The sequence below is a fragment of the Rhincodon typus genome, chromosome 39 (assembly GCF_021869965.1).
Source record: "Rhincodon typus isolate 14 chromosome 39, sRhiTyp1.1, whole genome shotgun sequence".
Classification (NCBI taxonomy): domain Eukaryota; kingdom Metazoa; phylum Chordata; class Chondrichthyes; order Orectolobiformes; family Rhincodontidae; genus Rhincodon; species Rhincodon typus.
In genome coordinates, this window is record NC_063370.1 from 4704861 (window position 1) to 4719301 (window position 14441).

The window sequence follows — 14441 nt, forward strand, 5'->3', positions numbered from 1 at the left end:
GGGGGGAGAGAGATCAAGCCCAGTGCTGGGGGAGAGAGATCGAGCCCTCATGGGGAAAATTAGTCAGGAGCGACTGCAGGCCTATAGCTAAAGAAGGACTGTAATTAGGAACTTCTAACTTTATTTCTTATTTACTACTTTATCCTGACAAAAACTGTAATGTTGAACTTTTAACTTATTTCTTTATGTTTCTACTGTTTACCCAAGATTTTGTACCTTGGTACCTTTGTGGCTAAGATGGTGCTGTGAGTGGCGATATTGTAAACTTTCTACTGTATTCTTGTACTTGAGTACAAGGGACAATAAAACCTAATTTTAATTCTAATGTTGAAATCCATTTGCTCATTTCAGGTTCAGTCACTTCCTCTATCAATACCTCGTTGTAATTGTTACTCTTCCAATAACATGGTTGATACTGTCGAATCTCATTGATAAGTCTGGTTTTCCATTCTAATCTGTTAATGCATATGATGAATAATTTGAGGCCCCAACAAGGATCCTTGCAGGATGCCACCAGACCTCATCCTGCAGTTTAGAATTCCTGTTGATAATCCGGATTCTTTGTCTCCTTCCTCTCATCGAATCACCTTCCTGGGTGCAAATTGGTTGCTTTATTCGCTACTTTACAACACTGCAGAACATATTTATTGCAGTTGTGAAAGAAGCAACAGAAATGCATGTTTTTAAAAAATAATATGTGTTCATTTGACTACGCACACACATGAATAGCCGCTTTATTTTAAAATATATAATTAGGCAAAGCTGCTTCGAGATTGCTTAACTGATTCTTAGAATAAATTGCGGATAATGAAAGGATAATTTGCTTCCTTTGTCTAGCTGCTGATGTTAAGTGATTAAAAGCTTAGATCAAAATAACATTGTTTCCAACTTGGTGAGAAAAACATTCTGCATGTGTGTGAATGAGCAAACCATTTAAGTTCCTGCCCAAGATGAGTAAAGCGAGTGATTTTATGAGTGATGTTTACAAGCAGAAGTGAGAATGAACAAGTGAATGTACACCATCTAAATTCAGTATAAAGTCATTGTCAAACACCAGTTAGGTCACAGCTAGAGTACTGTGTCCAGTTCTGGTCACTGCATTATAGAAAGGAGGGGATTGCAGTAGAGAGGATCTTGCCAGGACTGAGAGACTTACAGCACAAGGAAAGATTGGGCAGTGTCAACTGAATCCCTAAAACAATGGTAGCAGCAGAAACATTTACTGCATTTTAAAATATTTCAGGTGAATACTTTAAGTGCTGTCAGCTCTAGGGTTGCAAACGTAATGACTGGGATTAGGCTGGATGGCTTGTTTTCAGCCAGTAAAGACATGATGGGCCAAATGGCCTGCTTCAGTGCTGAAAATTCCAAGTTCTCTCATGAATCAGTGTGGGATATTGTCAAGTTGCTGAGCAAGTGAGGTGGGAGAATGACAGGATGTGTGAGTGTCTCTGAGTGTTTCAGAGAGTGAGGAATGAGTGACAATGTATACAAGTGTGAATGAGGGAGTACAAGGGAGTGTTTGAGTAAAAGTTGTGTGAAAATGTCAGCAACTGTGTGTGTGTGTGTGTGTGTGTGTGTGTGTGTGTGTGTGTGTGTGCATTTGTGAGAGAGTGTGTGCATGTGTTGTGTGTAGTTGTGTGAGTGCATGTCCGTTTGTGAGTCCATGTGCCAGTGTGTGTGTTTGTGTGTCTGTGTGAGAGTTTGAGGGTGAACGTGTGTGTATGTGTGTGCGCGTGTGTGTGCGAGTGTGTGCGCGTGTGTGTGCGAGTGTGTGCGTGTGTGAGTGTGTGCATGTGCAAGTGTGTGCGTGCGAGTGTGTGCATGTGCGTGCGAGTGTGTGCGGTGTGCGAGTGTGTGTGTCTATGTGCACGAGTGTGTGTGTGTCTGTGGAACAGTGTGTAAATGGGAATGAAACAAAGAATCTCCCACAATTAGGAATGAGAAAAACGTTCTGTTTGAACCATGTAAAAACTGATATATTTCTGAAAATCCATCAGCGAAAGCATTTTTTTAAAAAAGTAGTGAACATAAAAATGAAACATATGGGGGAATTGTTTGGGACAGAATTGGCTGAAGGTTCAGGGTTTGGAATTAACGTAATGTAATGTAAAAATGGTCAAATTGAAGGATTACTGTGATGTTGGAGTTTTCTGTAACAATCCCATATTATTTTGTTTATTGCCCTGTCACCAGGATCCCTTTCCAATGGCTAACCTGTTTGAAACAAACAAGCTCACAGCTTTACACAGGAATGTTACATGAATGTAATGAATCAACTGGAGCAGAAAACCATTGAGAAAATTGTTGGGCTTGGCTGCACTGAGAGGTCGGTGCTGCTTGGCTCTTTTCTGTCTTTCTTTATGCCTGCAATGAGCAGAGAGGCCGTGAGGTCATCTCAGAGGGTGGTTAATCCCTATGAGTCTGAAGTCATGTGCTGGCCAGACCAGGTAAGGATGGCAGATTACCTTCCCTCAAGGGCATTAGTGATCTAGATGGGCTTTTACAATAATTGCTAATGTTTGCATTGTCAGCACACATAGTTAATGGGCTGATTATTTATTCCTGCCATTTTGTTTCATTACATTTAAATTGGAATATTGGGATTTGAAGGTTATGGTGCAGCTGTACAGGGTGCTGGTGAGGCCACACTTGGAGTACTGTGTACAGTTTTGGTCTCCTTACTTGAGAAAGGATGTACTGGCACTGGAGGGGGTGCAGAGGAGGTTCACTAGGTTGAGTCCAAAGTTGAGAAGGTTGGCTTATGAGGAGAGATTGAGTAGATTGGGACTCATTGGAATTTAGAAGGATGAGGGGGAAACCTTACAGAAACATATGAAATTATGAAGGGAATATATAAGACAGAAGCAGGGAGGTTGTTTCCACTGGAGGGCAAAACCAGAACGAGGGGGCGTAGGCTCAAAGTAAGGGGGAGCAGATTTAGGACTGAGTTGAGGAGGAACTTCTTCAGCCAAAGGGTTGTGAATCTGTGGAATTCCCTGCCCAGTGAAGCAGCTGAGGCCATCTCCTTTTAAGACAATGGTAGTTAGATTTTTGAACAGTAAAGGGTTATGGTGAGCCGGTGGATAAGTGGAGCTGAGTCCACGAAAAGATCAGCCATGATCTTACTGAATGGCGGAGCAGGCTCGATGGGCCGAATGGCCTACTCCTGCCCCGGGCGACTGTCTGTGTAGAGTTTGCACATTCTCCCCGTGTCTGCGTGGGCTTCCTCCGAGTGCTCCACTTTCCACCCACAGTCCAAAGACACGCAGGTTAGATGGATTGGCCATGGGAAATTGCCCACAGTGTCCAAAGGTGTGCAAGCTGGGTGGGTTAGCAGGGTTACAGGGATAGGGATTCTCTTCAGAGGATCGGTGAGGACTCGATGCGCCAATTGGCCTGCTTCCACACTACAGGGATTCTGTGATTCTTATCATGTAAAAATAAATCTTATCACACAGTCGGAAAAAAAAAATCAATGACAATGATTGTGGCTCCAGTGACATTTCCACAATATCACTGTATCCCTGACCCTAGTGGTAGAGATGTCAGGGGATATAGTGGCTAATTAGTACTCCCCACAGCCCCAAACACCCTCAATGGATGTCAACCCACAGATGGGAATTCTGGTTGTCATTTGCCCCAGGATTGCCTTGAGGGGGTCCATGGCCCTACCTTTCCAGTTGACAGGTGGTAATTTTGCCCCTTGATTCAAGGCTCGCTCTATACATATTATGCAGTTTTAAAGACAAAAATATAATCAACCCATTTGTCTTATCTAGAGTAAGGGACCATGTAGAATTTTGGACTGCCTGTGGAGTTGAAATCTGGGTGAATATTACAACTTGGATAAATTAAATGGTGCACATTTTTAGCTGTGTGTAAGACAGCATTGCTTTTCAAAGCATTGCAGGGCATACTTTGATGCAGATTGGCACAAGAACCTTTGAATTAAGGGACAGTCTGCTCAATGACAGCTTTTGGATTGGTAGAGCTGCAGTTTGCTACATGAGGTGCAGGACAACCAGAGCAAGTGAACTGAACACATCTGCTCCTCCCAGTGTAGGGGAGAAGACAAGAAAACCTAAAAAGCTTGAAAGAATGAATGCCAACAAGAAAAGACCTATGTTATCTGGATCAACTATCAAAGTGAGGAGCAATTATTGCTTCATAGACAACAACATACAATCATTGCTGAAAGCTGAAGGAACTGAGAGAGACAATTTAACCCACACTTGATCTTCAGAATTGTGCTCCCTGTCGATAGTTTTTCCATCCATAATAGTTATATGGAACAATTGATCTTTTGTCTGTTTTATTTGTGAATGAATGTGTGTATGTATTTGAGGGGGTTTAAAGGGATATAGTTTAAGTTGCATGTTAGTAATTCTTTTCTCTGCCATTTATTAAAGTTTCATCATGAAACCTGATGTGAACCTGCCTCTTGAGAGCAGCCCATCACACAGATGGCTCAGCTTGGTGATCTCATTGGGATTTTATGTGATAGCTTGCGGAACTGTGGGGCTCTATTATTGGATCAACTCTCCGCAGTTAAGTCATGACTCAAGCACTCCTTTTTCAGGATTTGAGCACACAAATCAAGTCCAACACTTAACTGCAAAACTGAGGGAGTGCTGCAGGGTCATGGGGACTGTCTTTAACCACAAAGAGTCGCGAACACAGCCCAGTCCATCACGCAAACCAGCCTCCCATCCACTGACTCCATCTATACTTCCCATTGCCTCAGGAAAGCAACCGATGTAATCGAAGACCCCTCCCACCCCAGTTATACTCACTTTCAACCCCTTCCATAGGGCAGAAGATATAAAAGTTTGTATACACGTACGAATAGATTCAAGAATAGCTTCTTCCCCAATGTTATCAGACTTTTGAATGGACCTATTTAATGTTAATTCTGATCTCTCTCTCTCTGCACCTTCTCTGCCACTGTAACACTATTCTGCGCTCTGTTCGGCCACCCTGATGCACTTCGTATTGTACAATCTGCCTGTAGAGCACACAAAACAAAACTTTTCATTGTACCTCTATACATGTGACAACAATAAATCAATCAATCAAGCAATCATTAGGGTGTCAGAGAAGATGCCTCGACCAGGATTTGGAAAAGGAGCAGGAGGTGCTGTCCCACAGGGGTCCTGGCCAATATTTTTCCTTCAGCCCAACATCACGAAGACAGCTTAACTGGCCATGATTCCTGTTGTTGCTTGTGGTATCTTGCTGTGCGCACTTCGGTCTTACCATCCCCTAGATTATAACAGTGATCAGACACTTCACAACGTAAACACAGAAACTAGGAGCAGGAATAGGCCATTCAGCCCCTCGAGCCTGCTCTACCATTCAATGTGATCATGGCTGATGATCCAACTCAGTCCCCTGTTCCCTCTTTCTTCCCCATATCCTTTGATCCCTTTAGCCCCAAGAACTATATCTAACTCTTTCTTGAAATTATGCGATATTTTGGCCTCAACCCCTTTCTGTGGCAGAGAATTCCACAGGCTCCCCACTCTCTGAGTGAAGGCATTTCTTCTCATCTCAATCTTAAATGGCCAACACCATATCCTTAGACTGTGACCCCCCGTTCTGGACTCCCCACTGATTGGGAACCATCCTGCCTGCACTTCATCCTGTCTAGATCTGTTAAAAATTTATAGGATTCCTCCTTATTCCTCCAAAATATGGTGGAAATCCAGCAACAAAGCATCTCATTGGCAGTATGATGATTTATGACCCTGAAAGGTGCTACAGAAATGCAGGAGTCACCTTTTCCTTCCATGTCTTGCTGTGCACAGTCACACCTGCAGGTGCACAGATCTACCAAGAAGTGGAGCCTCCCAAGGTTCTCCACATCATCCTCCCCATACCATCATGACATTGGGCCAGCAGGAGGCCATTCGGCCCTGTCCCATCACTCAGACAAAACAGTTCCAGTTATATATTTAAATCCATTCTGCTGCCTTGCTTCTATACACCTTAATACACTGAGCCAACAAAGATCGAGCAGTCTCACTGGGGAGGTATTTTCTATTAAAGCCCAGTCTCACCAGCTTGATAAGACTACAGGAAATGGGAACACTAGCCATTCAGCCCCTCGAGCCTGCTCCGCCATTCAATAGGATCATGGCTGATCCAACATTCCTCTCTTTCCTGCCCATTCCCCATAAGCCTTGCCTCCTCAACTGATCAAGGATCTATCTATCCCAATCTTAAATATATCAAAGACTCTCAAAGGAGAGGTGCTAAATGAATATTTTTCGTCAGTATTCACACAGGAAAAAGACAATGTTGTCGAGGAGAATACTGAGATACAGTCTATTAGACTAGACGGGATTGAGGTTCATAAGGAGGAGGTGTTAGCAATTCTGGAAGGTGTGAAAATAGATAAGTCCCCTGGGCCGGATGGGATTTATCCTAGGATTCTCTGGGAAGCTAGAGAGGAGATTGCAGAGCCTTTGGCTTTGATCTTTATGTCGTCATTGTCTTCAGGAATAGTGCCAGAAGACTGGAGACTAGCAAATGTTGTCCCCTTGTTCAAGAAGGGGAGTAGAGACAACCCTGGTAATTATAGACCAGTGAGCCTTACTTCAGTTGTGGGTAAAGTGTTGGAAAGGATTATAAGAGATAGGATTTATAATCATCTAGAAAGGAATAATTTGATTAGGGATAGTCAACACGGTTTTGTGAAGGGTAGGTCGTGCCTCACAAACCTTGAGTTCTTTGAGAAGGTGACCAAACTGGTGGATGAGGGTAAAGCGGTTGATGTGGTGTATTTGGATTTCAGTAAAGCGTTTGATAAGGTTCCCCATGGTAGGCTATTGCAGAAAATACGGAGGCATGGGATTGAGGGTGATTTAGCAGTTTGGATCAGAAATTGGCTAGCTGTAAGAAGACAGAGGGTGGTGGTTGATGGGAAATGTTCATCCTGGAGTTCAGTTACTAGTGGTGTACCTCAAGGATCTGTTTTGGGGCCACTGCTGTTTGTCATTTTTATAAATGACCTGGATGAGGGCGTAGAAGGATGGGTTAGTAAATTTGCAGATGACACCAAAGTCGGTGGAGTTGTGGATCGTGCAGAAGGATGTTGTAGGTTACAGAGGGACATAGATAAGCTGCAGAGCTGGGCTGAGAGGTGGCAAATGGAGTTTAATGCGGAAAAGTGTGAGGTGATTCACTTTGGAAGGAGTAACAGGAGTACAGAGTACTGGGCTAATGGTAAGATTCTTGGTAGTGTGGATGAGCAGAAAGATCTCGGTGTCCACGTGCATAGATCACTGAAAGTTGCCACCCAGGTTGATAGCGTTGCTAAGAAGGCGTACAGTATGTTAGGTTTTATTGGTAGAGGGATTGAGTTTCGGAGCCATGAGGTCATGTTGCAGTTGTACAAAACTCTGGTGTGGCCGCACTTGGAGTATTGCGTACAGTTCTGGTCACCGCATTATAGGAAGGATGTGGAAGCATTGGAAAGGGTGCAGAGGAGATTTACCAGGATGTTGCCTGGTATGGAGGGAAGGTCTTATGAGGAAAGGCTGAGGGTTTTGAGGCTGTTTTCGTTAGAGAGAAGAAGGTTAAGAGGTGACTTGATAGAGACATACAAGATCATCAGAGGATTAGATAGGGCGGACAGTGGGAGCCTTTTTCCTCGGATGGTGATGGCTAGCACGAGGGGACATAGCTTTAAATTGAGGGGTGATAGATATAGGACAGATGTCAGAGGTAGGTTCTTTACTCAGAGAGTAGTAAGGGCGTGGAATGCCCTGACTGCAAAAACAGTAGACTCGCCCACTTTAAGGGCATTTAAATGGTCATTGGATAAACATATGGATGATAATGGAATAGTTTAGGTTAGATGGGCTTCAGATAGGTTTCACAGGTCGGCGCAACATCGAGGGCCGAAGGGCCTGTACTGCGCTGTAAGGTTCTATGTTCTATGTTCTATGTTCTATGCCCCCACAGATCTCTGTGGCAAGGAGTTCCAAAGACTCACAATCCTCTGAGAGAAGAAATTCCTCCTCATCTCAGTCTGAAATTGGCACCCCGTTATTCTGAGACTATGTCTCTGGTTTTAGACTCTCCCTTGAGGGGAAACATTTTCCCAGAATTTACTCTGTCAAGCCCCTTGCGAATCCTGTATGTTTCAATGAGATCACCTCTCACTCTTCTAAACTCCACTGAATAGAGTCCCAACCTGTTTAGCTTTTGCTCATAAGACAATCCCTACATACCAGAGGTCATCCTAGTGAACCTTCTCTGAACTGCCTCCAACGAAATAAGTTGCACTCAGCTTTAGGTGCAGACACTCCTTTGGAAATCTCCCCTGAAAGGCCTGGCTATAATATTATGGCAATGACCTCTGTTTATCCCATCCCTTTTGGAGAGACAATGTGTAATGGTAATGACACTGGGTTACAGACCCAGGCTATCTTTTCGTTATTCATTCATGGTATGTGGGCATCGCTGAGAGGGGAAAGGTTTAAAAAGGGACCTAAGGGGTAACATTTTCATACAGAGGGTGCTGCGTGTATGGAATGAGCTGCCAGAGGGGGTGGAGGCTGTTATAATTACAACATTTAAAAGGCATCTGGATGGCCATATAAATAGGAAGGGTTTAGAGGGATATGGGCCAAATGCTGGCAAATAGGGCTAGATTAATTTAGCACATCTGGTCAGCATGGACAAGTTGGACCGAAGGGTCTGTTTCCATGCTGTACATCTCTGTGGCTCTATGGCTTTGCTAGCATTTATTGCCTGTCCTAATTTCCCCTTGAGAAGGTGGCGATGAGCTGAATTCTTGAACTATTACAGTCCGTGTGATGTAGGGATACCGACAATGCTGTTAGGAAGCGAGTTCCAGGATTTTGACCCACCAACAGTGAAGGAATGGTGATATATTTCCAAGTCGGGATAGTGAGGGCAATTTGCAAGGGGATGGTGCCCTGGGTAAATGCATTCAAATCCCACTACAACAACTGACAAAATTTCAAATTTAATAAATAAAGTCTGGAATTGAAAGCTAACCTCAGTATTGAATCTGTGAAACTCTTGCTAATAGCTGCTTCAACCCATCTAGTTCACTAATGCCCTTTAGGGAAGTGAATCTGCCATCCTTTCTTGGTCTGGCCTACATATAACTCCAGACTCACAGCAATGGCTTTGACTCTTAATAAAAACGGAAGGAACTGCAGATGCTGTAAATCAGAAACGAAAACAGAAATTGCTTGAAAACCTTAGCAGGTCTGGCAGCATCTGTGAAGAGAAATCAGAGTTAACTTTTCGGCCTTCCTTAGAACCTTCCTCAGGTCACTGGACCTGAAACGTTAACTCTGATTTCTCTTCACAGATGCTGCCAGATCTGCTGAGCTTTCTCGGCAACTTCCATTGTTGTTGTTGACTCTTAGCTGCCCTCTGAAATGGCCAAACAAGACATTCAGTTCAACGGGCAATTAGGGATTAGGCAGCAAATGCTGGCCTTACTCAGTGAAACCCACATCCCATTAAAGTATAAAAGCAATACCACAATTCCCCCACAGAATATGTAGTTTCTTTCCATCCACCCTTTCAAATCTTTTAATCATCTTAATCACAGCAATTAGATCTTCCCTTAATCTTTAACACAAAGCTTGTCCGTGAAACTTGTCCTCATAATTGAACCCTTTTAGCCTCAGTATCATTGTGGCCAATCTGCGGGGCACTCCTGATGGACTACCCCTCAACTGAATATTGTTCTTGTGCTGGCATCTAACCAGAACAACTGGAGCAGAATTTCAACCTCTCCCAAAGTCATAGATGGCCAAGGGAGCTAAAAGTTCTTGAAATAAAGGTACATGTTTTGTCAGCCTTTTAAAAATGATTTGCGGTATTCATCCACTCAATTCCTTCGTGCACCCTGGGGAATTTTCTTTGAGCCAAGTCCCATGAGCAACAGCCAATCAGATCCAACCCTTGGGAAGAAAGACATCAAAGCGTTGCAAATTGTCAAGGTTCTTTCTCCTATTGGTTTTATAGACTTCCAGAACCTATTTTGATAAACATAGGAGCATAGAAAATAGGCTCAGGAGTAGGCCACTTGGCCCCTTGAGCCTGTGCCACCATTCAATATGACCATGGCTGATTATGCAATTTCAATATTCCACTCCCATTTTCTCTCCATAAAGAAAGAAACCCTTATTTGTTAAAGAGGAAGCCCATGAAGTGAAGGCAAATGATTGACCTGGTTCAGAAAACTGGCTGAGGGGCAGGAGACAGGATAAAGGAGAAGTACTTGAATTGATAGGAGAGTGTCTATTCAAGTACCTTCAAGAACAGATTGTATCCGTTTATGTTCATTAATAACTTAGACAAATGAAATAAACATTATGCACCCAAATTTGGCAATGACACAATGATAGGTGGAGCTTTCATTTTAATTCATGGAATGTGGGCAGGCCAGTATTTCTTAGTCATCTCAAATCTGCTGAAGAGTCGACTGCAATTCTGTGGGTCTGGAGTCACAGGTAGACCAGACTGAGCAAGGCCAGAAGATTTCCTTCCCTAAAGGGCATTAGTGAGCCAAATTAGCTTTTTTGCAACAAATGACGGTGGTAGCAAGAGGTTATCTTTGAAATCCACATTTGGATTGAATTCAAGTTTCACAATCTGCTATAATGGGACTTGAATCCATTACCTCAGACAGTAACCTAGCCTGCCAGTCCCAGTGACACCACCACTTCCCCATCTGTCAGCTATAGGTGAAGTGAATGGGTAAAACTGTGACAAATGCATATCAAAGTTGTCAAATGCGAGGGCATTCAATATGGACCTGAATTGGATGCTTTGTAAATTATGAAAATCCAGAAACTGCCAAGGGTCCAAGGAGACTGGGGAGGGTCTGGGCATAGAGATCATTAAAATGTCAGGCACAGTTACAGAAAATAACAGCAAAGGCTGAAGGAACACTGGCCTTTATAGCTAGAGAACTGGAATACAAGGGAGTAGACATCATGCTAGAGGTGAACGAAGCCCTGGTTAAACCTCACCTGCAGTCATTGTGAGCAGTTCTGAGATAGGATCACATTGAATGATGGGGCAGACTAAATGGGCAGGTTTACTTTTGCTCCTGGGTCTTACAGCCTTATGGTTCTGGGGCCCACATCCCAGGAAGGATGGATTGGTGTCAAAGTGAGTGCAGTGAAGAATTAACGCCAGGACTTCAAGGGTTTAGCTACAAGGAGATTATACAAACTGGGGTTGTATCCCCTGGAATTTAGTTTAAGGTTAACCAGATTGAAGTTTTCAAGACGCTAACAGATAGAGGCCAAGAGAGAGGAATGATTCCTGGTGGTTGTAAATGTGAGAACTGCAATCAATAGATTTTTGAGAACTGAAGTCTTGGGGAATATTGGGGAAACATTCATACATGGAATTAGAATCCTAGAATTCCTACAATGTAGAAGCAGGCCATTCAGCCCACACTGATTCTCTGAAGAGCCAGCCCCCTACTGCTATAACTCTGCATTTACCACGGCCAATGCACCTAGCATGGGGCTGTGGGAGGAAACCCAATCAGACACAGGAAGAATGTGCAAACTCTATACACAGGCAGTCACCTGAGGCTGGAATCAAACCTGCTAAACACTGAGTCACTGTGCTGCCCACAGTTAGATCACGGGTCTTCCATCACCCCACTGAATAGGGGTGGAACAGATTTAAGGGACTCAAAGTTCCCCTGTAAGTGGATTCAAAGGTAAATTTCAAAGGGAAATCTGACAGATTCGCAGAAAGGAGATATTCAGAGGGTGATGGGGATCAGTAGCAGAAAGCAGGGATATTAGGATTAATCCGATATCTCTTTCAAACTGCTGGAAAAAGCACAATGAGTCAAGTGGCCTCACACTGTGCTGTGTGTGTGATTCTACAAAATGCCCCCAATAGCACAGTAGAGAGAGACCCAACGATAGATAAAGTCCCAGTAACATTGCATTGCAAGGAAGGGAGACTGGTTAGCTGATATAAGAGTGATATTGACAACGTGAGTTCACTTCTTGCACCGGCTGAAGATAGCATGGGAGACCCTTCTTCTTAAAATCTCCCTTTGCCTGAGGTCTGGGCACCCTCAGGTTAAACCCACCATCATCTGTCTCACTCTAATGAGACAGTAGCCCTGTGGTCTGGTAAGATGATGGTAATTTTACCTTTTATTGCAAATTCACAGTTGGTTTACAGAAAGATCATTCACCAGAGGCCATTCAACCCAATTTATCTAGGCTAGGTCTTTGAAAGTAGAATCCATTAACTCCATACCTCTATCCTCCCCACACCCTCTTACAAATATATTCAGAGTGAACGTTCACCCCAATAAAAGCAAAATGTTGCAGATTTTGCAAATCTAAAACAAATACAGAGAATGCTGGAGAATGAGAATATGAAGTGTAGGAAATGGATGTGACCCAGTCAAGTTCCCACAAACTCCAATGTAATAGGAACCAAATAAATTGTCTTCTTTTGTGATATTGGCTAAGGAATATATATTAGGCTAGACACTGAGGCAAGTCTCAAAAAAATTGGAAATTGATGGAAAAACTCAGCAGGTCTGGCAGCATCTGTGGAGAGAGAAACAGAGTTAATGGTTGAAATCTAATGTGACTCTCCTACAGCACATCTTCAGACTGGAAGACATTAACTCTGTTTCTCTCTCCACTGAAGTTGCCAGACATGTTGAGTTTTTCAAGCAATTTCTGTCCTTGTTGAATATGCTAGGGAGGTAATGGCCTAGTGGTATTATTGCTGTGGACTGTTAATCCAGAGATCCAGGTAATGTTCTGGGGGTCCTGGTTCAAATCTTGCCACAGCAGATGGTGGAATTTGAATTCTGTAAGAATCTGGAATTAAGAGTTTAATGATAACCATGAACTGATTGTTGGAAAAATCCATCTGGTTTACTAATGTCCTTTAGGGAAGGAAACTGCCATCCTTACCTGGTCTAGCCTCCATGTGACTCCAGACCCACAAGCAATGTGGTTGACTCTTAACTACCCTCTGGGCACTAAATGGGCACATGCCAGTGATGCCTATGTCCCGTTAATGAATAAAAAACTTCACCCAACACCTTCTTGGGAATAAATTACAGTTCAATTTAATTGTGTTGGTTTTAAATCCCCTTCCTTTTTGCATTTGAGAAACATTTACAATTTAACAAACTTAGTTATTTTCTGCCTGAAATCTGAAGAGATAAAAGAAAGCAGGAAAGATGATCTTACTTTGATAGCCAACTGCAGAGTGTAAGAGATCCATACCAGGGCCAGTGAGTGTCAATCCATTAACTGCGTAGTGTGGTTGCTTCATATAGGACATCATGCTGGTGAATTAACCCAGGATAAACCCTTTGGGTTTCTCTTGGTACCTGAATCCTTCCGATTTATCCCACTCCAGCTGGGCAGTGGCTGCAAAGAGGCACAAGGAGATATGAGAATGACCCTGATGGATCAAGTTGTCAACAAAGGAACAGAAGGAGGCTAAAAAGCAGAAATTGCTGGAGAAACTCAGCAAGTCTGGCAGCATCTGTAGATAGAGAAACAGAATTAACATTTTCACCCTTCCTCAGAAATGTTGAGATTCTCCAGCATTTCTGTCTTTGTTTCAGATCTCCAGCCTCAGTGGTTCCTTGTGTTATTATTAAGAACAGGCCATTCAGCCCTTCCAACCTACTCCATTCGATAAAATCATGGCTGACCTGATTTTAACCTCAATCCCATATTGCTGCTTGCCTCCATTAACGTTTCATCCCCTTGATCGTCAAAAAACAATATCCCTCCGCCTAAAAAAAATGTTTAAATATTCTGCATTTCTTGCCTTTTGAGGAAGGGAATTCTAATTCAACTTTGTATTTTCTTTCAGTTTAGCACCTGGACATAAGCCCTTCATGGCTGTAGACCCTAGATTAAAAGAAAGCAATCTATCTTTTTTTCCCTCTTTTTGGAAAGGTTTGGAACCCTATTGGCCTTGTTTGCATTTAGTAATTAAATCAAAGAATCCCAGACCAAAACTATTCCCCGCTCCTGTCCCTGAGTCAATCCCAGACTGATGAGTCAGCGTTTGAGGTAACTATAAACACGTTGGTCACTACAATTCCAAAAGCGTTTCTTTTATCGCCCCTTCTCTGTTATCGTTTGTTGATTCGTTATTGGGAACTTGTGAACACTATGCAGGCAGATAGGAAACTTCCCCCAACCCAATCTCCCACAATTTGCAGTCTACTGGACTGGATTAACACTTGGAACTGGGAACATCGTGGAATCTATTATTTTACAATTCAGATTTGTCAGTTTGTATCTGGCACACATATTATAATAATAATAATATACTTGATAGTATCACAATAAACCAATATAGACTAAAATGGTTGTATAGTTGTTTACAAATATACTGTAACAATATAATTCAAATATGCT

At 42.9% G+C, this 14441-nt stretch overlaps 1 protein-coding gene across 1 annotated transcript in view; it reads right to left on the reverse strand.

The window, feature by feature from the left end:
• Positions 1–13347, reverse strand: part of LOC109936750 (homeobox protein otx5-like) — a 26278-nt gene extending 12931 nt beyond the window's left edge. The window contains exon 1 of the mRNA XM_048618374.1: positions 13251–13347. Coding sequence (XP_048474331.1) covers positions 13251–13347 — 97 coding nt within the window. The remainder of the gene's footprint in view (positions 1–13250) is intronic.
• Positions 13348–14441: the final 1094 nt, after the last annotated feature.